The sequence below is a fragment of the Chrysemys picta genome, unplaced genomic scaffold (assembly GCF_011386835.1).
Source record: "Chrysemys picta bellii isolate R12L10 unplaced genomic scaffold, ASM1138683v2 scaf1, whole genome shotgun sequence".
Classification (NCBI taxonomy): domain Eukaryota; kingdom Metazoa; phylum Chordata; order Testudines; family Emydidae; genus Chrysemys; species Chrysemys picta.
Genome location: NW_027052708.1, coordinates 2,919,464 through 2,942,738, shown reverse-complemented (window position 1 = coordinate 2,942,738; position 23,275 = coordinate 2,919,464). Strand labels below are relative to the sequence as shown.

Genomic DNA, 23,275 nt, shown 5'->3' with positions numbered 1-23,275 from the left:
AATTAATGGATGTGTTTGCAAGAGGGGGGTTTCTAAGAGTTCTCCTGACTGACCAGGGCACCGCTTTCATATCCCAGTTAATAACTCTGTTTTGTGGTCTCCTAAAAATTTACTCATTTATAATCTCTGGCACCCGCAAACAGATGGCCTGGTAGAGCAGCTTAACCATACATTAAAAAAGATGTTGCAAAAATTTGTAACTAAAGTGTGACACTCTGTGCCCCAAAGTAACACTCTGCACCTCGTATTCACCATAGTGATATGATTATGATATAATTAACAAACTATGATTTGCGAGGTATTTTAAACATCTTAATCTGTTATAGTTTAACAGGATATTAATGTTTATGTGCTTTCATTATATCTAGAGTTATGAAGTTTTGCTATGTATCTGTCACTAAAATATGTTGTGAAGTTAAAAACACCCCAAACCAGTCTTTCAGGTACAACAGTGAAAAGGCCAAACAGTGTTAATGGCCTATTGCAGGAAATACACTCAGAAGGATTATCCGAGGAACTGGGTACAATAGAACCCTCTCAGAGATAGCATTACGCAGTGTGGACTCTTACAGTCAGGTCACAGCAAAAGATCTTTCCAGGAAGATGGAAGAAGCTGTAAAAGGGGGAAGTGACATCACTCCCCCTACAACACGGCACCTGGAAACATCTGAGGAACAAAGATTGAACTGAGGAGGGGGGTGGGGTCCTCGGCAGGAAAGTCGGAATCCTGCCTGTGTATGGAAGCTTGATGGATGTTTGTAGTATTGAACAGGGTGAGACACAGCTTGATTCAGATCCTATCCAGTTTAGAGAACTTAGATTGTGTTTTTGTTTAATTTCTTATGGTAATTTACTTTGATCTGTACGCTATTACTTATAATCATTTAAAATATATCTTTCTGTAGTTCATAAATCTATTTTATATTTTACCTGATAACAGTGTGCTTTGAGTGAAGTGCTTGGGGGAAAATCTCAGGTCAGTTAACAAAGGCTTGTACATTGTCCTTTCCACATTGAGGGAGGGGTGGATTGTGTAATAAATTCATATACTGGTCAGGCTTTTGACCAGGGCAGGACAGTGTAGTTCAGGGGTTCTCAAACTGGGGGTTGTGACCCCTCAGGGAGCTGTGAGGTTATTACATGGGGGGGGAGTTGCGAGCTGTCAGCCTCCACCCCAAAACCCTGCTTCACCTGCAGCATTTATAATAGGGTTAAATGGGGGGGGGGAGTGTTTTTAATTTATAAAGGGGGGTCGCACTGAGAGGCTTGCTATGTGAAGGGCGTCATCAGTACAAAACTTTGATAACCACTGGAGTAGTCCATGGGTGCAAAGCTGGGGAGCTGGGGGTATTTTGGCTGGAGTCTCTCTCTATTGTTAATTCATGAGTGGCTCCGGATCATTCATGCAATCTAGCTGGGTGTGGGTCTCCACATGCTGTTGTGCCGAGTGGTAGTAGCACCTGGAGGGGTTTGCTGCTTGTCACTAGCAAGGCATTATGAGAGACAGCGCAGGCTGGAGAGTTAAGGGAGCACAGCGGTAACCCAGTTCCAGGCTGCACCTTGGGAATGCCTGTCACATAAGGAATCCCAGAATTGGGACAAAATGCCCCTGTATATGTAATTTGCAATTCAGGAGGTTCCACAATCCTCCACCAGCTTTTCTCCCATTCAATTGCTGTTCAGCAGACAACCCCAGATGGTACTGGATCTTTCACAGGAGTCTTGGAAGGAAAAAGGCACTTCTAGCTAGAATGTAATACAGTATGTCCTCAAGTTGCGAGAGAGACTGGATCTGATAGGGGGCTTTGCCAAGGAGAAGCTGAGAGTGGCACAGCACTCCCAGGAGCAAGAGTAAAATAGGAACACTTCCTGTGGGTTTACCAGCCAGGGATAGGGTTCTCCTGCTGCTCCCCCCTGCAGAACACTAACTGCTGAGAAAGGGGCAAGGGCCTTTTGAGATCCTCAGATAAGTTGTGGGGGGTGAGCAACAAGTTTCAAGTGGTGCACAAGCAGCTGGGGTCCCAGATATATCACATCAAGCTGCTGTAGCCCTGGAGGGTCCAGGATGTGTGTCTTGCCCACATGCCAACACCAGAGGCAAAATTTGATCCCCAGAGGTCAGAGACCGGGTCATGCACAGAGATGCCTCTCAGGGAGGGGGCCAGAGAATTGGTCAAGCATTTCACAAATGGCCTTACTACTAAACCAGGGTGAACCCACCTAATCAAACACCACGTACATCTGAAACCTGAGAGCTGTGTCCAGAAGGGCTGCTTCCAGGTACAGGAGTGGTTAAAGGACACAGCCAAGAAGGAAATACAAACTCGGTTGCAATTTGGTGTATCTAAGGAATCAAATAGCAACTGGTGCAGCCCAGTTGTGCGGGTCCCTAAGCCAGACCACAGTGTTCACTTTCACATTGGTTTTCACAAATTAAATGCAGTGCCAAAGTTAGATGCCTATCCTATACCCGGGATCAGCGAGATGCCTGAAGGCCTGAGTAAGGCTCAATATATCACCCCTCTCAGCCTTACAAAGGGCTATTGGGAAATCCCCTTGGCACCTGACTCCAAGGAGTTAACTGCATTCGCCATGACCTGTGGGCTGTACCACTTCCAGACCTTTCCATTCAGGCTCCATGGAGCTCCTCTGACACCTCACAGACTCACAGAAAAGTACTTCTGCCCCACAAAGCGTATGGCACTGCATACTTAGGCCGTGTCTGCACTTACAAGCTTACAGCAGCACAGTCATGTCAAAAATACCATCAGTCAAAACACACCATCATTCCAAAAACCACACGATCAGTCAAAAATACAGCATGATAACCCCTGCCTGCTGGCACCGCCTGAAGAGGCAAATGGTTTACAAGCTAGTATGGTTCCATCTGCAGAGGATATGGGAAATGACATGCAACCTGCCAAGAGGGAAATCATTGACTGTCCTGCAGCCGTTAGTGCTGAGAGCCCTGAGAATAAAGAAGCTCCTGTACTTCGACGTTCAGAATGAGAGCAAGAACCTGTACAGAAACTCACTTATGATGTTTCAAGGATCTCCACCTCTGTCCCTTTGCACTTAGTAAATAGATGGGTGTGGGTGGCCTATTATTGGTTGTGCCTGATAGTTAACAATGGAGACTCCAAGGTTAAGTCATTTATTTCAATATAGTAAGAATGGCTTATTAATGTAAAGTGAATAATAATTTAACATTTTAAATTAATATTGTATGTGGACACAGCAATACCTACTTGTTGACAAATAACATTTATTGTCCACTAAGCAATGTCTACTATTACCTGACGAAAAGGACCTTGCAAGTTTGTGTTGTGGTTAAATGACCCTTGCTGAGGACGGCAAGAACTTTCGCCCCGGGAGAGCGTAACCCCCAAGGAGATTACCTAGGTTCCTGGGGCTCTGTCTGCTGGCAGCTCAGGGAGAGGCACACTGTCCCTGGTAGGGATGGGGAGCCAAGGCAGACTCAGAGTCTGCCTGCCAACCAATAGGGAGTGAGATGCCCTTCCCAGGGAGCTCAGGAAAGGGGAGAAGCCATTTTAGAGGCAGTCTGGAGCCAGCCACAGCAAGGCCAGGACTGGCTGTGTGGGGAGCTAGTAAGTCCCAGGCCTGCATGCAGGGTTCCCCCTGAGAACTGGCCTCTAGGGACCTGAAAGCAAGATCCCTCAGCTGGGCTTTTCCCTCTCCACTGATAACTCCCAGTTTGTAGCGTCAGGCTGGCAAACTTCCCCAGCCAGGCTGAGTTAGCCCTTCAGCTCCCTAGGTGAGACCAGTCACCACATGGTCAGCTCTGCTCTGGCTGCTAGTACAGGGCTGCGGCCTGCTGTGAGTGTGTCTGGATGCTGGGGTAGGAGACTACAGTTTGGATTTTAGTATAGTTGTGTAATCTACACCTTGAGCACTGCACCTCTTTGTGGTGAGGGGAAATCCTGGGACCAGAAGCAGCCTGATTCCTGCCTGAAAAGGATCCCTGCCAGCAGAGATCAGCCCCTCTGCAGTGACCGAGGAGCCAGAGTCATCTCTGAACCTGAGGATCATTCATGGAGGTTGTGAGTGCACCATCTTTTAGTTAGTCAGGGAAATTGTTTTGGGGACCCCCTACTCCCTGAACTGTGTCCTCAAGCCAGTGAAAGGGTTTGGGGATTTTATAACCTGCTGCATATTAAACCTAGGGAGGGATTTACCACCTTCTCCCATTTGTGAGTCCTTTGGGCTGTACTGAACCCAGTCAGCTACTCTGCTAAATCACTGCAGAGAAGATATCGTGGTCACAGGTCATCAAGGGCCCCAACAAAGTACACGTACCAACGGGACACTAATCTTACATTTGCTACATCAGGTCATGTGACTGGAGAAAGTCAGGGGTATTATCAGCGTGGGCACCGGTGACCCTAAGAATAGTGTTTTACCCTGTTATGTTATATTTGTCTCCTGTTTAATATAATGACTACGTTGAATATATTGTTTATGCTTGTGTTATTTCTTGGGAGTCTCCGATAGACCTTGGGGTTTCCTGCCTAGACCATGATTCTTTGTGAAAGAGGCAGAGCTTAGGGTTTCCTGAGTAGGCCATGACCCTCTCTTGCAGTAGCAGGATGTCCTGCACACACCATGCCCATGAGTGCTGTCAGTAGGGGGAAGATTCCTTGGAAACAAGTTTAATTGATTCTTGGGACACAGACAATTATAGGAACAGGCACAAGGCAAGGGGAATATAGCACATAATAATGACTGGCTGGCACCTCACCTATCTCAGGCTCTTCCTAAAGAGCACTGTTACAAATACTTGGATTAAGGGAAACATCTTTAACACTTCACTTTTGTGTTTTCTCCCATGCTGCCGTTTCTGCATGGAGAAAACTCCCCCAAAAAATCCATGCAACCAACACCTGATCCTCCTTCGAATCCCTCCTTGAGACTCGGCTCTGTTGTGATTCTCGAAAAACACTTGACAGCGACTAGCTTGGCACATGAGGTATGGCTGTGCCACTTCGCCTTCCTTCCCTCTCCTTATTTTTACCAACCTCCCCACCCCAATCCTACCATTCCCCCTCACTAGGCCCTCCCCCTACTTAAACAAACAGTAATGACAAAACACGAAATTGCACCAATCATCACCGTGTGAATTTGCTTCAGTGTTATTTCTCCCCTTTCTAATCTCACATCTGTTCTTCAGTTTTTTAGACAGTAAGCTTTCTGGAGCTGGGAGAGTGTCTGTATTTATTACCTGAATGGACCTTTAGGTGGTACAATAATAAACATGTAATTTTATTATTATTAATTATTATTATTAATGAATCCATCTCCTGCTTTATTAGCAGGGGGTTTAAAGAAGAAAGAAGAAGGCTGCAACAGTTACAAAGTAAACCAACCTGTCTTAGAGGGGAAGTGAAGGCCGCTATAAAAATTAAAAGTATTATATATATTGTGACAAAGTTCCTCCTCTACCTTGGTGGGTCCTGCGTTTATTGGCAGGTTTGCTTGCTTCACAGATTCACCCTGTGGGTCAGGAAACAGTCCAGAGACCTTCCCCTCTGCTAGAAGCTATAGTCCAGGTCAATTCCTCCTGTGTTTGATCAGGACTTGGAAGGTATGGGGGGAACCCGGGCCCGCCCTCTACTCCAGGTTCCAGCCCAGGGCCCTGTGGACTGCAGCTGTTTAGAGTGCCGCCTGGTACAGTTGCACAACACCTACAACTCCCTGGGCTACTTCCCCATGGCCTCCTTCCAACACTTTCTTTGTCCTCACCACCGGACCCTCTTCCTGATGTCTGATACCACTTGTACTTCTCAGTCTTCCAGCAGTACGCCTACTCACTCTCAGCTTCTTGCACTCATCTTGCTCCCAGTTCCTCACACACACTTCCACTCCCTCTGGTTTGACTGGAGTGAGCCCTTTTATAGCATCAGAGGGGCCTTAATTAGAGTCAGATGCTTAACTGCCTCACCTGACTCTTAGCAGGTTAATTGGAGTCAGGTGGTCTATTAGCCTGGAGCAGCCCCTGCTCTGGTCACTCAGGGAACAGAAAACTAATTATCCAGTGGCCAGTATATCTCCCTTCTGCTACTCTGCTGTTCCCAAGTGGTCTGGGTCTATCACACTACCCACTCTACAATTTTTTGTACCTTCCTCTGAAGGTGGCTGGTTCTGGCCAAAGTCAGAGACAGGGTACTAGATGAGATGGACCACTGGGCGGGTATGACATAGTCGTTCCTCTGTTCTCCATGACCAGAGCTTCAGTGAAACATCAGGAGACTTAACCAACTATCAGATAATGGAGAGTTTCAACAAACTTTGTTTTGGATAGTTGAGGTTTGACTGCACCGAGCAATCTCCCTCAGAGTCCCAAATCCAGCCACCTTTGACTTCCTGCTCACCTCAGGGAAGGAAGATGCTGTGATCAGGAAGTGGAGCTGGCAAGATTTAGTACCTGGTGCACCAGACCTAGTCTTTGCAGCTCTCCAAGTCCTAGAGAGAGCCAGGGAGCAGGAATCAGATTTTTCCCTCCTTTACATCTGTAAATCAGGAGTAACTGGATTTATTGGAATTGGCGAAGATACAGAAAATGACAACAAAAATGAGGGGTATGGAATAACTTCCATATGAGGTGAGATTAAAGAGGTGAGAAGAGACCACGGAGGGGAGCTATGAGAGAGAGCTATAAAATCATGACTGGTGTGGAGAAAGTGAATAGGGAAGTGTTATTTACTCCTTCTCATAACACAAGAACTAAGGGTCACCCAAAGAGATTAATAGGCAGCAGATTTAAAACAAACAGAAGGAAGTATTTATTCACACAACACACAGTCAACCTGTGGAACATATTGCCAGGGGATGTTGTGGAGGCCAAAAGTATAACTGGGTAGGAAAAAGGAGGAGGAGAGGTTCATTGATGGCTATTAGCCAATATGGGCCGGGACCCAACCCTATACTCTGAGTGTCCCTAAACCTCTGACTGCTAGAAGCTTGGAACTGGATGACAAGGGATGATGGATCACTCAATAATTGCTTTGCTCTGTTCGTTTCCCCCTAAAGCATCTGGCACTGGACACTGTCAGAAGCAGGATACTGGGTAGATGGACCATTGGTCTGACCCAGTATGGCCATTCTTATGTTCCTATGTCCAGTGGAGTTTCTCTGGAGTTACACCAGTGTACGTAAGCAGATAGAATCATAGAATATCAGGGTTGGAAGGGACCTCAGGAGGTCATCTAGTCCATCCCCCCTGCTGAAAGCAGGACCTAATCCCCAACTAAATCATCCAAATCTGGCCAGAGGACTGAGACCTAAACATTTATATCTCCTATTGGAGTGCAGAGCACTGAGTTTGTTCTCCATGGTCCTCCCAACCTTCTGGAGAAAGAAATGCTATGTCTACACTATACACCACTGCTGGTGCTGTGTACTGTGTGTGCAGCTGCATGCCACAGTGAAAAGCAGCTGCATCTACACTGTACTGTGTAGTTACATGTGTCAGTGAAAGTTTCTGGTGGTGGTGGGGTGGGGGGGATGCCGCTCCCTGCAGCCGGATCCTTTCACTATGATGAGGAAAAGCACCAGAAGTGGGTAGCTGGCAGAGCCTTTTTTGCTGCCTCAACCCTGCCAGAACCTTTTCACACTGCCTGTGTCTTTCCCTGAAGTGGGGAAATGCTCCAGCCGCAGGGAGGCACTGGAACACTACATTGGGAGAGGCACAGCTTGGGCAAGTAGAAAGCTGTGTAGGGTAAGTACTTGGGTACATACCCACACTTTCAAGCATGTCTGTACTCTACTCACCTAAGCAGCGCCTCTCTGCCTGCTCTACTATTTATATCTATGCTAGGGGGACTATCTGTCTCTGTACTGTACATGCCACCAAAAGAAGACATACTCAAAGAGACTGGGACTGGGGCTTCTGCATGGCAGCACAGACTACTAATTACTAAGCTGCTGTTCTGATTCTTCACAATCTCCTTTCTGTTCTCAGGTGGCTCAGTGCACTGGGAACGGGCGGTAAAGCCCCCTGCAGAAACGTTCCCCTCTTTCTATTCCCGTGCCCCCTCTGCTGAGGTTGAGATGACCAGCTATGTGCTTCTGGCAGTGCTCCACAAACCCAAACGGGCTCAAAAGGACCTAACATTCGCCTCACAGATTGTGCAGTGGATCATCAGACAGCAGAATCCCAATGGGGGTTTCTCTTCCACCCAGGTACAGCAACTACCTTCTGCCCTCTAATCACACCCAGGAAATCACAGGCGGCTGCTCACATAAGCCAGCTGCATTAGAGATTGAGAGAGAGAGCCAATAGGACTGTGACTAAAAAGATCCATTGGTCACTTTCTCCCACAGATAGTCCAGGCCCTATTCCAAAAGATGGAATAACAGCAATGAAGGGATTGCGGGCTTCCCCACACCCTGCCAGCTGCCACCCCTAGCCTCAACCTCTACGTACAAAGTGCCAATGCACTCAAGCTCTTTGCAGAATGATGTGTGTGTAAATGTCACCTGCTAGGGAAGCAGAACATTAGAGTTGAGTTCTGCTCTCCAGAAGACAATATGGTCCTAAATGTGCCAAGGTGAAAGTCACATGGCAGCAATTGAATAGTAACAGGTACAGTTAGATCTTCACATGAATAGGAGCTCAGAGAATTCCTTTAGTCCCTGGTTCTAGCCTATGATTGATGTGTGTATGATTTGCTATCAGACACACCTGGTGCACTGAAGCGTTCTGGAGGTGTGCCCTAATGCTCTACAGGACTCAGTTTCCAAGATGAACTGGGATGGGTTTGGGCTCATCTGCACTGAAATCTTGTGAGCCGTGAAATGACTGTGGTCTGTATAGGAACCATGTGTTTAATGGGGATTAACATGTTTTTTCCCCACACTTCTGTCTGGCCACTTGGGGCACACTTATTCCTTACATTGTTCAGCTGGATGGAACCTCAGTTGTGGGGAAGGAAAGGCTTTTAATGTTACTGATGGAAAGCTTGGCAGTTTGGTGGTTTGCTGAAGTAGTTCTCCAGTGACTAAATGTTACCCTTGGGGAATTGGTGCATTCAGTCAGGATTTCTCCAGGCATGGAGCAAAAAAGGGGTTGCGAGGCACCACAACAGGTGGGTCAATAGCTCAGACTGATTTCTAATTTTCATTACCATTTTTCATCTGTTCCAGACAACCCTGAGATACAACATCCCTCTTCCCAATAAGACTTCTGGGTTCTCTCTCTCAGTGCAGACGGCAAATGCTTCCTGCGCAGACAGTTTCCGGGCAAAGTTTGACATCATCCTCTCAACCAGGTAACCTCCCTTCAGTTGCCTGGATGACAAGAACTGGCTGGTTAAGACGGGATGGCTTTTGAAAGAACAGATTACAAATATTAAAGTGCTATTAGATGGTCCGTGTAAAATACCTGAGGGTACTAATCGCCTTGGCCTGCTAGACACTTACCCCAGACCCCAGGGATACCCCCTCTTTCCAGACAACTGTCCCTCCCTGGGGATATTTGTCCCCTTCTTGGACATCTATCATTGGTCATTTCCGCACCTCTTCCATGTTAATAAATGATCAGCAATTACATGCAATTCAAAAAGGCCTTTGCAGGCTGTGTGTGCTCTGGAGCCGAAGGTGTCATTGTGTTTCCTCCACATTCGTGGTCCAGAGTGACCCAGTCCCTCCCATTTCAGTTATGCCGGGAAACGCAATATCTCCAACATGGCCATTATCGACGTCAAGATGCTCTCTGGCTTCGTACCTGTCAGTTCATCCCTGCAAAAGGTAAGGAATGGCAGTGACATGAATAAGCCACCTCAGGGGAAGAGGGGGTTACAGAATATTACAACATGGACTGGATAAAAAAGGGGGCCTGGTTAGCACTGAGAAAACACTTTCCAAGGGATTTTAATGTGTCTGTAGCACTTGAATAGATTGTGTATTCTCAGCCTGGGGGTCACACCCTCCAGGAGTCCTGAGCAGGGGTCAGGGTGTCACAACTACCCTGTTTCCTAGATTGCTAAACTGGACGGAGTTCCCAGATAGAGCCTGGTTAAATGGGAGTGAGATTCAGGGGAGGGAGGTGTCCTAATATGGACAAGATTGAGGGTCACTGGATTAGATTAACCAACTGGAATTCCAAACTGACTGTCTCCTGTATAACTGTTTAGGTATGTGCATTTCCTGACAAAGCCACTATACACTTGGGTCTCTATCAAGTGATTATTTTTATTGACCCATGCTATCCATTAGATAACACTTTGGCTCAGTCATTTACTGCAGATTCTGGGGGTGTCGTGCTTTCAGTGATTATTAATATTTTAATGTTTCCCATATTTCCTGATCTAAAGCTTCGTGAGGATCAGAAAGTGATGCAGGTAGAAACCAAGCAAAACCACGTCCTCTTCTATCTGGAGAGTGTGAGTTCTGGAAAATCAATTCTTTGGTTTGGGTTTAGCAGGTTTTAATTTTGCATAGAAGATACATGCATAGCCACTCCACATATGTGTGATCAACTGCATTGATCATGCACCTTTGCCCATTAATCCATCTACCTTGAAACTATTCTAACATTCCAAATCCCTCAGCAGCTTCCAGCAGCCTCCTGTTCTTTTATTCAAAATAAAACACACACAAAATGTTTCCTCCTTTCAGACATTGATCGCTGGGGGCCAGGGAGCAACCTCCCCAGTGTGCACACAGCTCCACTAGGGGGTTTCCTCTAAAGCAGCCGGTGCTGGCCACCAGCACAGACCGGATACTGCACTAGATGGAGCACTAATTTTATCTGGTCTGGAAATGTTGATGCTCCTCCTCACACCTGCCACATAGAGAATTTCCACCTTCCCTCCAATCAAACTGCACCTGCCTCAGGACTGGAGCTAGCAGAACACAGTCCTGCCACAGAAGCAGCTTTTCTAGTCAGAAAAAAATGTCGCATCTTTAAAGTTGATTCCCTTGAGACCCTGCAGGACTAGCAATGGGAGTGTTTACACCGGTGGAAAGGGGAGATTCCCAGCTTCTCCATGGGATGCACTCTGTCACTTCTATGCTTGGAGGGACTGCAAGACTTTAGACTTCAATGTCATGACCATTAGGGATTTAGAAGTTGTTTTTGCTTCCTCTGAGCCCTGTGTATTGGGACTCATGATGACTGAGGATCACAGCAATACAAGAAGGAGAGGAAAATTGGAACCAATAACATTTTAAAAAAACTCTCGAAGACTGTTTCTAAAATGACAGATACAGGCAGGTAAATAATGGATGCCAGGGCTGGAGTGCATCATGCACACAGGAGATGTGTGTGTTGGGAACCCACCACAGCTTAGCAGTCCCTGGGGTTGACCCTTTACAGAGGAGTCAGCGTTCTATGAACAAAAGCTGATGCCCATCTCTGTCCCTCACATTCCCAGGTCTCACGGAAGACTATCAGTTTCTCCTTCTCTGTTGAACAAGACCTTCCTGTGTCCAACATCAAACCAGCTTCAGTGCTGATCTACGATTACTATGAAACAGGTAGGAGGGCTTTGTTTAGACCACACACCAAGTGGGGGGAAGTGTCACTGCATTTATTAAAGCTGATGGAGGGCCATTACAATTGGGAGGCTGATGAGGGCCTTGGAACTCAATAGGGGTTTGAGCCAAACCTACTCAAGTCAATGGAGAGACACCTGTTTTCTTCAATGAGCTTTGGCTCAGGCCATATGTGCTGAATGTGGAATAGGTGATGGACTAGAACTGGGAAGATTTCAAAGAGATCCATTCTGAGCTTCTATGGATTAGGGATACTCCACAAGGAGGGGAGGTTTGTGTGACGGGCATCAGAGATGGAGTGACTTCTTACTGCAATGGGAATGTTCCCATCTCTTCCAGACGAACATGCTGTTGCAGAATACAAGTCACTCTGCAATGAAGCTGCCCCTGAAAGCATTGAATAGCCTGGAAAGGTAAGTGAGAGCTGGAGACACTGAGCAGATACGAGGAGAAGGTGGTGAGTGGAAAGCAAGAAGAAAGGTGAGGTAAATGGGGAGCTGCACTGAGTAGATGCACAGAGGTGGGGTAAAGAGGTTGATAGAAGTTCCTGTAGGTTAGGGTTATCTAGTGTCCACCAGCCTGATCAAAGAGTAGGGAGACAAGGTTGTTTTCATGTAAGAGCCCAATCCTGCCAGATGCCAAGTTCCCAAAATTGGTGGGAGTTGGGGGCACTCAGCAGTTCCCAGGAAGAGCTCTGCCCTCTGCAGCATTGGAGCCCAAGTGCATAAAATCAGACTGATGGAAAATGGCTGAAGAGTATTATATAAGCGCTAGCATCTTCCAAAATGCAGTGCTTTTCTAATCAGCCCTTTAAAGCCTGCCTCTTCCAGGTACCCACCTGGCCATTTCACAGGGAGCTGGGACTCATGGAAATCCCATTTCTAGCCAGTGAATCTGTGAAATGCTTTCTGGAGAGAAAGCTGGCTCATACTGACGTCATTCTTGGGGCTGGAGTATTGGTGGTTCAGTGGGAGACATATCACCTGATATGTGAGGCCCTGGTTCAATTCCTGGAAATGCAGCATTCTTACACCATGTTGGCTGCTACTTGCAGGGCTGGGCTGTTGGAGCTACAGATGTATCCAACAGCTGGATTCCTTGGTCCAGCTTCACCATGCTGCCCTCAATATAGTTGTGCAGCAGAAGTGAGCTGGGTCCCTAACCCAGAGGTCAAGAGATTAAGAACATAAGAATGGCCATACTGGGTCAGACCAGATGTCCATCTAGACCAGTATCCTGTTTTCTGACAGTGGCCAATGCCAGGTGCCCCAGAGGGAATGAAGAGAACAGTTAATCATCAGGTGATCCATCCCCTGTCGCCTATTCCCATCTTCTGGCAAACAGATGTTAGGGACATCATACGTACCCATCCTGGCTAATAGGCACTGATGGACCTATCCTCCATGAACTTATCTAATTCCTTTTTTGAATCCTGATATAGTCTTGGCCTTCACAACATCCTCTGGCAAGGAGTTCCACAGCTTGACTGCATTGTGTGAAAAAATACTTCCTTTTGTTTGTTTTATAACTACTGCCTATTAATTTCATCTGGTGATCCCTAGTTCTTGTGCTATGAGAAGGAGTAAATAACACTTCCTTATTTAGTTTCTCCACAACAGTCATGATTTTATAGACCTCTATCATATTCCCCCCTTAGGTTTTTTTTTTTCCAAGCTGAAAAGTCCCAGTCTTATTAATCTCTCCTCATATGGCAGATGCTTCATACCCCTAAGAATTTTTGTTGCCCTTTTCTGAACCTTTTCCAATTCCAGTATATCTTTTTTTTTTTTTGAGATGTGGCAACCACATCTGTACACAGTATTCAAGACTGAATTCATGCTCTCCTAGAATCTATGAATTCTGTGTTTGCCTTGTTCTCACTGATGTTTCTGCTTTGCTTTTTCCTCCAGGACTGTGGTGAACAATGAACAAGTGATCATGTTTCCTATTTTCCTCTATGTTCAGTCACAGAAAGGGCCATTTCATTGCACTTCACCCTTCTAATCACAGGGGTCCATGACAACGTGTGTCATTTTTACCTGAATTTGGCCTGATGCTTCCTTCCATGAAGCTTTTCTCCAGGTCCATATCCTGAATATGTATTAGTTCTCGTCAATAAATCTTCTCATTATTGGAGATGCACACCTGGTCTCTGCTTTGCCTCTTCTTTATAATTTGGTACCAGTGAGGACTTTCCCCACAACTCCAATAGGCTTGACGTTTCTGCTGCAATGATCAGAGGTGCCATTGTTAACTGTGGAGAAATTTCTGTAGTCACCAGGTTCAGATTTAATGCCTTATTCAGGCACAGATCCCATCTGAGAGTGATTGATTCAAGCTGTCTGTATGGACCCAGGCACAGATCACTACAAGGTGCCACATTTGGAAGGTTTCCTTTACTGCTACAGGGGCAAGAAACTTTTTTTTTTTTAAATGACAGTTCACATAGTGCAGAAACCAATGGGAAAACCAGAGTCATATAGAGCAGAGATCACTGCATCCAAGCTCTATCCGGCGTCCAGGGACCACCCGGAATGGTCGCATCAGCAAGAGCCTCTGCTCGGCCTCCACCAAACAGCAAGCAGATTCCGTTCCAGCACCATTTTACTGCAATAGCCTTTTCCTGCCCATGGCACCATGTCAGAAAGGGAAATGCAGCCACATCTAATATTCGTTGGTAGTTATTGTCATGCAGCACGTTTAGCTATTGGTCTATCTCTCTCTTCTCTCCTTCTTGGGCCCCACCTCCCTTGGAGCCTATGCAATAGCATTGCCCTCACCCCCTTGGACTCGCATCACTTCAGTCCTGGAGGGAGATGTGTCCTGCTCCTCCTGTAGGTGCTGCCACCCTCAATCACAACATCCTGGGATCTGTAGCAGGGGTTGCTGCTCCACCACTGCAGCGCTCCTAGCATAGCAGCCAGTGCCTGGGATTTCATGGCCAGTGACACAATTTTGGCCCCAGCTGGAGCTGGGTTCCAGCTCTCATGAATTTCAAATCCTGCGCAGGGGAAATCCCTCTGATTGGCTGCCTTCCCCATTTGCCCACCTCCTGGGGAATAGAAGCCAACCAGGGCTGCTGCAGGTGTCAGACAGAGTTGTCCCCCGTCCCATCAGGGGCCAGAGCTGTTTTGGGGTAGAAGTGGGGGAGGGAGCAATTGACACCATCCTTATCCAAGGGGAGAGGGCAGTATTGAGCAGAAAGAGCAGCTCAGGGTTATCCTACTCTCCTCTACTGTGAGCAATGGGTCAGCCTGCTCCCTGCTTCTCCTCCCTGCAGCACTGGTAAAGGTCAGAGGAGGCAAAGACCCCGTGGGGCTGCAGGAGGCTCCTAGGTGAAATGAGGGTCATTGGAATGATGTGGGCCTGGGGCTGTATCATTGATTGCTAGGATGGGGGCAGGCCAGTGTGGGGCTGGGGGTGTAGCATTGATTGATTAGGAAGTGCTGCAAGACACATCCCTGTCCGGGATCCCAGCTGACTTCACAGTGGGGTCTGGGCTTGGAGCTCTGCTACACAGCCTCATGCTTTGATGGTCACACCCATAGTAATGTCACAGCTATTCTCAGTATGCTTCCTTTCTCTTCACTGGACGCTTGTCAAGTTATTGACTTCTGTCCATGGAGACCAAGATCATTTGGAAAAAGGAATGAAAATGTGTTTAGTGAATTTGAAATTGTGACCCTAATAAAAAATGAACCAAGGTGAAAAATTCAATGGGTTGGAAAATGTCATTTCATTCCTTACTAAGAGTCACAACCAGGAGAAGGCAGCGATGTGACACCTCTATGATATCACTGGGACAAACAGAGATCAAGGGATGGTCTGGATGCCTGCAGGAGGCACAATTTACCTTGGCACCAGCTACCCACCAACTTAAACTAGAAATCGCCAACCAAACTGGCAGAGCTTTAGAAACCTCTCTCACCAGGAGAGGCAGGAGATGATCTTCCATGTTATCCCTTCTGGATCCCACAGCTTCATCAGGGATTGCTGTCTACAGGAAGGGTTAGGAGAGCTAGTGGTGAGGGGAAGGTTCTCACTGCACAGCTCTCCAGAGCAAACATGGAGCTAGCCCTCTGCTGAAGAACCGCTCACCCTTCTCAGTCACCAGGGAAGGGAAGGGGCTCTAGGTGAGTTCTAGTAAAAATCCAACAAGGATCTGTCAAGTGTTATATGCATGTCCTTACGCAGGAGCGTCTCTCTCAGTTGCTTTTGTGTCAGCCAGGGAAACATTGTTGGGAGCCAGAACACTACAGGGAACAAAAGGTGCTAATACACCAAGGGGAGTCATTGCCATAGGTAATGGAGTCCACAATGATATGTATTCACAAACAAATCATGTGAAGGATCATGTCAGTTAGTCATGACAAACCCTAGTTTTAAACATGAGTAGTCACGGGAGGCAGGTTTGTATAATTTTTGGTGGTGCCCAGAATGGGTCCAAGTTTCCCCAGCTACACACACACACATGCCTTGTAAGCTGATATATATATTTTAAAATAATGTAAAAATGGACTGGAAACAGTAAGCGTTTAACGGTTTCCCTATATTGCACAATGTGGAGGTGTGGGGGAGATGAGGGCTCTGGCTGGGGGTGCAGGCTCTTGGGTGGGGCTGGGATGTGAGAGTTCCAGCTCAGATGCTAACAAAGGGGATTTCTCATGACTACAGCCCTCTTTGTTCTGTTCCACCCCCTTTAGTAGCTTTGGCACAAGGCAGGAATCCTTTGTCTCTCTCTTGGTTCACACCCCTCCTTCTAAAAGGAAAAGCACCAGGTTAAAGATGGATTCCAGTTCAGGTGACATGATCACATGTCCTGTGAGACTTCATTACCTACCTGCTGGCACACATGTACAGGAAGTCTTACAAGTAAACAGAGCCATTTCCAACCAATTGTCCTGGTTAACGGGAGACATCAAGATTCCAAACCACCATTAATGTCCCACACTTTGCATAATTACAATAGGACCTCAGAGGTATATTTCATATTCCTAGTTTCAGATACAAGAATGATACATTCATATAAATAGGATGATGACCACACTCAGTAGGGGGAGGGATAGCTCAGTGGTTTGAGCACTGGCCTGCTAAACCCAGGGTTGTTAGTTCAATCCTTGAGGGGGCATCTGGGGCAAAAAAATCAGTACTTTGTCCCACTAGTGAAGGCAGGGGGCTGTACTCAATGACCTTTCAAGGTTCCTTCCAGTTCTAGGAGACAGGATGTCTCCTTTAATTTAAGATTATAAGCTTTGTAATGATACCTTACAAGAGACCTTTTGCATAAACCATATTCCAGTTACATCATATCCACATTATAAACATATTTTTATAAAAATATGGAGTGCAACATCACAGCCTCCTCCACTGATGCAGCCTGCTGCCCCTCATCATAGCCTCATGGGGAATGGGGCTGCCCCTTGCCCAGCGTGGGGCAGAAGTGGTGGCTGCAAGTTGGAGGGGGCGATCACATGGTCGGACACTCACCCAAGCCCCAACAGCTGCTCGAGTAAGGTCCAGACTCTGTCTCCCAGAAGCCCCCTTGCCATTGCCTCCCGATGGGTGCCGAGGGAGAGGATAGCTGCCAATCATGTGTGCGCCTCCTCCCCTCCTCCCTCCGCAGGTGCAGCAGCCGCCTCAGCCTGCTGCCAGCGCCCCTCTTGTGTTGTAGGCAGCAGCGGCTGGCAGAGAGGGAGTGCAGCATGGAGCGGCAGGCAGCTGCCTGCTTGAGGCACCCGCCCGCTTGAAGCAGGGATGTTCTGGGGCCTGGGGGAGGCGCACGGGCGTGGGAAGTGTGGCCTGGGGTAGAGATCTGGCTCTGAACACTGGTGGAGCCGGGCCCCCGGGCCCTGAATATTCCTGGAGCCTGGGCACCACGGGCCCATACAACTCACCGCCCCTGTGATTAGTTGACATAATGCTGAAAAAGGGTTGCCTTGATCTACACACTGGTTATCAGAGAGATAAGGTGGGTGAGGTAATATTTTTTATTGGACCAACTTCTGTTGGTGAGAGAGACACACTTGTGTCTGAAGAAGAGCGCTGGGTAAGCTTGAAAGCTTGTCTCTCTCAGCAACAGGAGTTGGTCCAATAAAAAATATTTCCTCACTCACCTTGTCTCTAATATCCTGGGACCGACAGAGTAACACCAACACTGCATATATGCTGGTTAGTCAGTCATGATCATTACCACCATGTCAGCTAACTCAGCTCCTCAAAGTTGTTTTTAAGCATGCAAGATTCCTTAACAGAGACAAGCCCATAGAGCTGTAGTAGTGAGAGTAGTGTTAAAGAGGCCATGTCAGGTACCCTTTCTCACACATATTGTGTCACTGGTTCTGAAATGTGTCATATTAGATCCCAGCCTGAGTTGATACTTTTTTTCTTTTGATTTTCATAAAAATCTTTTAACCCTTATTTTTAATTAACAAAGGGGAAAAAATCCTATTTTCCCAATAAAAGATGTGTTTTAAGGCATTTTTCATACTTTAATGGTGGAAAACAAAACAATGTGTAATTTAATACATAATAATTATGAATGTGAACTAACATTTGTACAAGGCTTATATTTATCATATTTTAATTGAAGAATATGATCGCTAATCACCGTGAACCAATGATTAACTATATGAGGAGAAAGTGCATTGCTTAAAACTGGATTGGCTTGGCCAACACATACTGCTTAATATACTGCTTATTATTACCCTGAGCAGTTCCACTGAGGGGGTTCTGTAGGGAATTGTGCTATCTGAGGCTAGCAGAGTCAGTTAGCAACCAGCCAGTTAGAGTAAGGTGGTGTGAGTTGTGCCTCTCTGTTTTAGAAAGCAGTCTGGTTTTTCTTTCTGGTTTGGGGTTCTTGTGTGTTCTGAATTCCAAGGCTAGGTCTACACTACCCGCTTGAATCGGTGGGTAGAAATCGACCTCTCGGGGATCGAATTATCGCGTCTCGTCGGGACGCGACAATCGATCCCCGAATCGACGCTCTTACTCCACCAGCGGAGGTGGGAGTAAGCGCCGTCGATGGGAAGCCGCGGAGGTCGATTTTGCCGCCGTCCTTACAGCAGGGTAAGTCGGCTGCGATACGTCAAATTCAGCTACACTATTCGTGTAGCTGAATTTGCGTATCTTAAATCGACCCCCCCCCCCCCCCCCCGTAGTGAAGACCTGCATTAAGAAATAAAGTAGTTTTACATTGCACCTTTCCAGGTGCTCTTCATTCCTCCTCCAGACCATATAAAGAATAGGGCCAATGAGAAAATGGATATAATACATTTTTGAAAATGTTTGTTTCCATTTTTTGTTAAGATTTTGTAAGAGGATGGAGTCAGCTAGATGTGCTGCTTGTAAAGACATCATTATTTTATATGAATTTCCGTTGTTTGTAAAAATTATTCCTTAAAGAATTTCAAACCTCTTTGAACTGTTCATGGTAACTCATTTGGAATATGTTCTTTGAGCTTCCTATCTGGTCCCCTCAATTACATATTATTGCTTCTGTTACCTGATTGACTGACCTAGCATGTGTAAAATGACTTCACTTCCATTTCAATGAATTTTGTTTAATTCATTCATGCCAAAATCTACAAATGAGAAGAGCTGGCCCAGGAGCTCACTGGAACATTAATGTTGTTATCAGTAAGTCTTGGAACACAGGAAAAGTTCTAGAAGACTGGCCCTTGTCATCATTTTGTGTGGTGCTAGGTGTATTTAGAGCACACCTACCAGATGAGGCCCCACAGGCAAGGTAGGCAAGGAAATGTCTATCCCAAGCTGGTTTGCGGATTGCACTGGGGCTTAGGCATGAGACAGGCACGCAGGTGCCTAAACTGGGGAAGGAAATCCAGAGAAGAGCAGCAAAAATTATTAAAGGTCTAGAAAACATGACTTAGGAAGGAAGATTGAAAAAAATGGGTTTGTGTAGTCTGGAAAAGAGATGACTGAGGGGGGGATACGATAAAAAATTTCAAGTACATAAAAGGTTGTTACAAGGAGTAGGGAGAATTGTTCTTCTTAACCTCTGAGGATAGCACAAGAACCTATGGGCTTAAATTGCAGCAAGGGTGGTTTAGATTGGACATTAAGAAAAATTTCCTAACTGTCAGTGTGGTTAAGCACTGGAATAAATTTCCTAGGGAAGTTGTGGAATCTCCGTTGTGACAGTGTACCCCATAAGGCTTTATGGGGAGGGGGTGCTTATAAATGTATGTATGACATAACTGGAATATGTTTTGTGCTGCCTGTGCCATGTAACATATCTCCGTAAAGGTTATGGTCTACTATATCTATTCATCCTATTTGTACATATATATCATTTTCTACTTGAGGTTAAGAATATGGGCTGTATGCTTGCCTGATTTCTAAGTAAGCTTTGTGAGGCATTTGGTCAGCTTCTTTAGGAAGGAATTCACCAGGTTAAGTACCTGATCAGGAGACACTTAGGGAACAATGCATCTTGGAATGCTCCAATCCACATGAGAAGTCTTCCTGGAGACATGCAAGATGCCATGCAGGGGCATGTGACTTGCCCAGGTGTCTCCAAAACTCCATCTTAGAGATGGACTTTGCAGAGGAGGGAGGAGGGGGGTCTCCACCCACAAGAGAGAGTCTATTTAAACCCAGGGGAGACCCCTCCATTTTGTCTTCAGCTGGCTAAAGAAGGAGCCTCTCCACCCCCCCCCCCCCCCCCCCAGGATACTTGAAGGAGACTGAAACAAATGACAGTAACTGCAGGGGGTGTGAGTGATTGCTGGACCCAGGCTAAAAGGAGATTAGCCTGTAAAAGGGAGCACTCTGGAACTGGTGAGGAAATTATCTGTATTCAGTTTGATTAGGCATAGATTTGCGCATTTTATTTTATTTTGCTTGGTGACTTACTTTGTTCTGTCTGTTACTACTTTGAACCACTTAAATCCTACTGTCTGTATTTAATAAAATCACTTTTTATTTAGTAATTTACTCAGAGTATGTATTAATACCTGGGGGAGCAAACAACTGTGCATATCTCTCTATCAGTGTTATAGAGGGCGAACAATTTATGAGTTTGCCCTGCATAAGCTTTATGCAGGGTAAAACGGATTTATCTGGGTTTAGACCCCCATTGGGAGTTGGGCATCTGAGTGCTAAAGACAAGCACACTACTGTGAGCTGTTTTCAGGTAAACTTGCAGCTTTGGGACAGGAGATTCAGACCCTGGATCTGTGTCTGGAGACAGACGGGAGTGCCTGGCTCAGCAAGACAGGGTGCTGGAGTCCTGAGTTGGCAGGGAAAACAGAAGCAGGGGTAGTCTTTGCACATCTGGTGGCAGCTCCCAAGGGGGTTTCTGTAATCCAACCCGTCACAGGATACAATAAAAAATTTCAAGTACATAAAAGGTTGTTACAAGGAGTAGGGAGAAAAATTGTTCTTCTTAACCTCTGAGGATAGCACAAGAAGCTATGGGCTTAAATTGCAGCAAGGGTGGTTTAGATTGGACATTAAGAAAAATTTCCTAACTGTCAGTGTGGTTAAGCACTGGAATAAATTTCCTAGGGAAGTTGTGGAATCTCCGTCACTGGAGATTTTAAAGAGCAGGTAAGACAAACACCTGTCAGGGATGGTCTAGATAATCTGGCCATGAGTCCAGGGGACTGGACTAGAAGACCTCGCAAGGTCCCTTCCAGTCCTACAATTCTATGATTCTATGCCCAGAGGCAGGAATTTAGGAACATAAGGGATTTTTATGGTGACAATTAAATCACTTCTAGAGTTAGGCAGCCACTGAAATGGTGTTCTGAGGGTCTCAGCAGGGCCTAAATTTTGGACTTGGGCACCTAGCTCCCATTTTTGGTGCCAAGTCCTTTTGTGGAGCCACGGTTAACACATTCTCTTTTTTATTTTTGCAAACCCTGTTTCAGTTATATAATCTCTCTCTCTCTCTCTCTCTCTCTCTCTCTCTCTCGCTCTCTTTCCAAATACTGGAATTGTGTTCCTAAACACAGAAACAAACAAAGAAGGTCATTCAAAAAGAAACTGAGGGCATGGAGGAGCTAAGTACAAAAAAGCAGAAAAAAGGACTACTGGGCTTATAACTGACCCAGCATTTGAATATAAATTGACCAAGTGTTGCAAATTATAGGTGGTGCTGGTAGCACAGCCTGTTATTAAAGTTATTTGATACTTGCCATTATAAGACCTTATAGTCAGTTGCCCATAACTTTGCCAAACTTTAACCATTTGGTCTGAAATTCTCCATTCTTGTTGTCTGTCTCAAGCTGATTTTAACTTCCTATAGCCCCTCAGATTTTCTTATCTTCAGCAGACTGACTCCCTGATAATGCCCAACACTGTTTTTATCATTTCTCTTTATTTTAATGATGGAGCCCTGCACAGTATCATTGGAGAGCCACAAGTCCCAGCAGTACCTCTGCGCTGATGTGAAGAGATGATGAAATATTAATAACCACTGCTCTTCCAGTCTCCACAATATGGGTTTCATTCTGTGAGTGTTAGTTCTGATGTATTCCTGTGAGTGTCAGGAAAATGAAACCCAAAAGTTTGGACTAGGACTTCCCTTTCACTGGGCTGAAAACTGCATTTTGTGCAGTTCAGACAAAAGCTTCCCTTAGTTTGTTGTTTTGTAGCATTGAATTATCTAAGAACATTTCAGCTGCTCCCTTTGGTATTATCACTCATTAGTTCTAGACTTTGAGATGCCACAGGGAACATGTCCCAAAGGTCTCAGAAATGTGTTTATATTCTCAGCACATGATGTAAACCTTATGGGGTGGGGGAGTCGTGTGTGACTCCCTGGCATTCAGAAGAATTATTTTGCATCATCCCTTCACTTCTATTATTGGGTTTTCACTAAAGGCAATATCAACGAGATGTTTCCCTTCTCCTTTTCTCTTTAAATAGGTCTTACTTCTTCTTCAGAAAATGAAGAACTTTATTATCTGCACAGTTTAGGAAGCTGGGGACAGCCAGACAGGGCCGGCTCCAGGCACCAGCCCACCAAGCATGTGCTTGGTGCGGCGGCTGGAGGGGGGCAGCATGGCGGGGCGCTCCGGCCCGAGAGTGGGGCCGCGACTGGGCTCGCCGCCCTCCCCCCGGCGCTCCAGCCGGTCGGGAAGAGCGGGCCCCGGCCAGGCTCGTCGCCCTCCCCACAGTGCTCCGGCCGGTCGGGGAGAGCGGGGCCCTGGCCGGATGCGCCAGCCAGTCGGGGAGAGCGGAGAGCCGCGGTGGGCTCGCCGCCCTCCCCCCAGCGCTCTGGCCGCCGGGGAGAGCGGAGAGCCCTAGCCGGGCTCTCCGCCCTCCCCTGCCGCGTTGGGGGGGGGCGGGGGCGCGTGGCTTTTCTGCCTAGGGCGTAGGGTGACCAGATAGCAAATGTGAAAAATCGGGACAGGGGGTGGGAGGTAATAGGAACCTATGTAAGAAAAAGCCCCAAATATCAGGATTGTCCCTATAAAATCGGGACATCTGGTCACCCTACTAGGGCGGCAAAAAAGTCAGAGCGGGCCCTGCAACCAGAAAATCTTGAATTCAAACACATATTTTCCAGCATCCATAAAACTATGAAAGAGATACTGGCAACTTCCTTGGAAGTTCCTGAGTCAATGTTCATGCTTTCCTCGCCAAATGCCTGATCCTGCCTTCACTGCACAATCAAAAGTGTCATTGACGGCTGCTGGAGTTTGGGCTCTTCCAGAGCTGAAGGGTCTTTGCTTATATCCTTTCAGTCTTGTCAATATCAAGAAAGACATCTTCTCTCTAGCTTACTTTAGCT

The 23,275-nt window shown here is 46.5% G+C and overlaps 2 protein-coding genes across 2 annotated transcripts in view; both read left to right on the top strand.

The window, feature by feature from the left end:
* LOC112061359 (scavenger receptor cysteine-rich type 1 protein M130-like) overlaps positions 1-23,275 on the top strand; it is a 737,202-nt gene that overhangs the window by 40,997 nt on the left and 672,930 nt on the right. The window lies entirely within an intron of this gene.
* Positions 9,166-13,820, top strand: LOC135977502 (ovostatin-like). Its single transcript, XM_065578787.1, has 6 exons — positions 9,166-9,287; positions 9,675-9,765; positions 10,332-10,400; positions 11,394-11,496; positions 11,854-11,927; positions 13,425-13,820. The coding sequence occupies exons 2-5, from the start codon at positions 9,703-9,705 to the stop codon at positions 11,916-11,918; spliced, it is 300 nt and encodes a 99-aa protein (XP_065434859.1). The 5' UTR covers positions 9,166-9,287; positions 9,675-9,702; the 3' UTR covers positions 11,919-11,927; positions 13,425-13,820.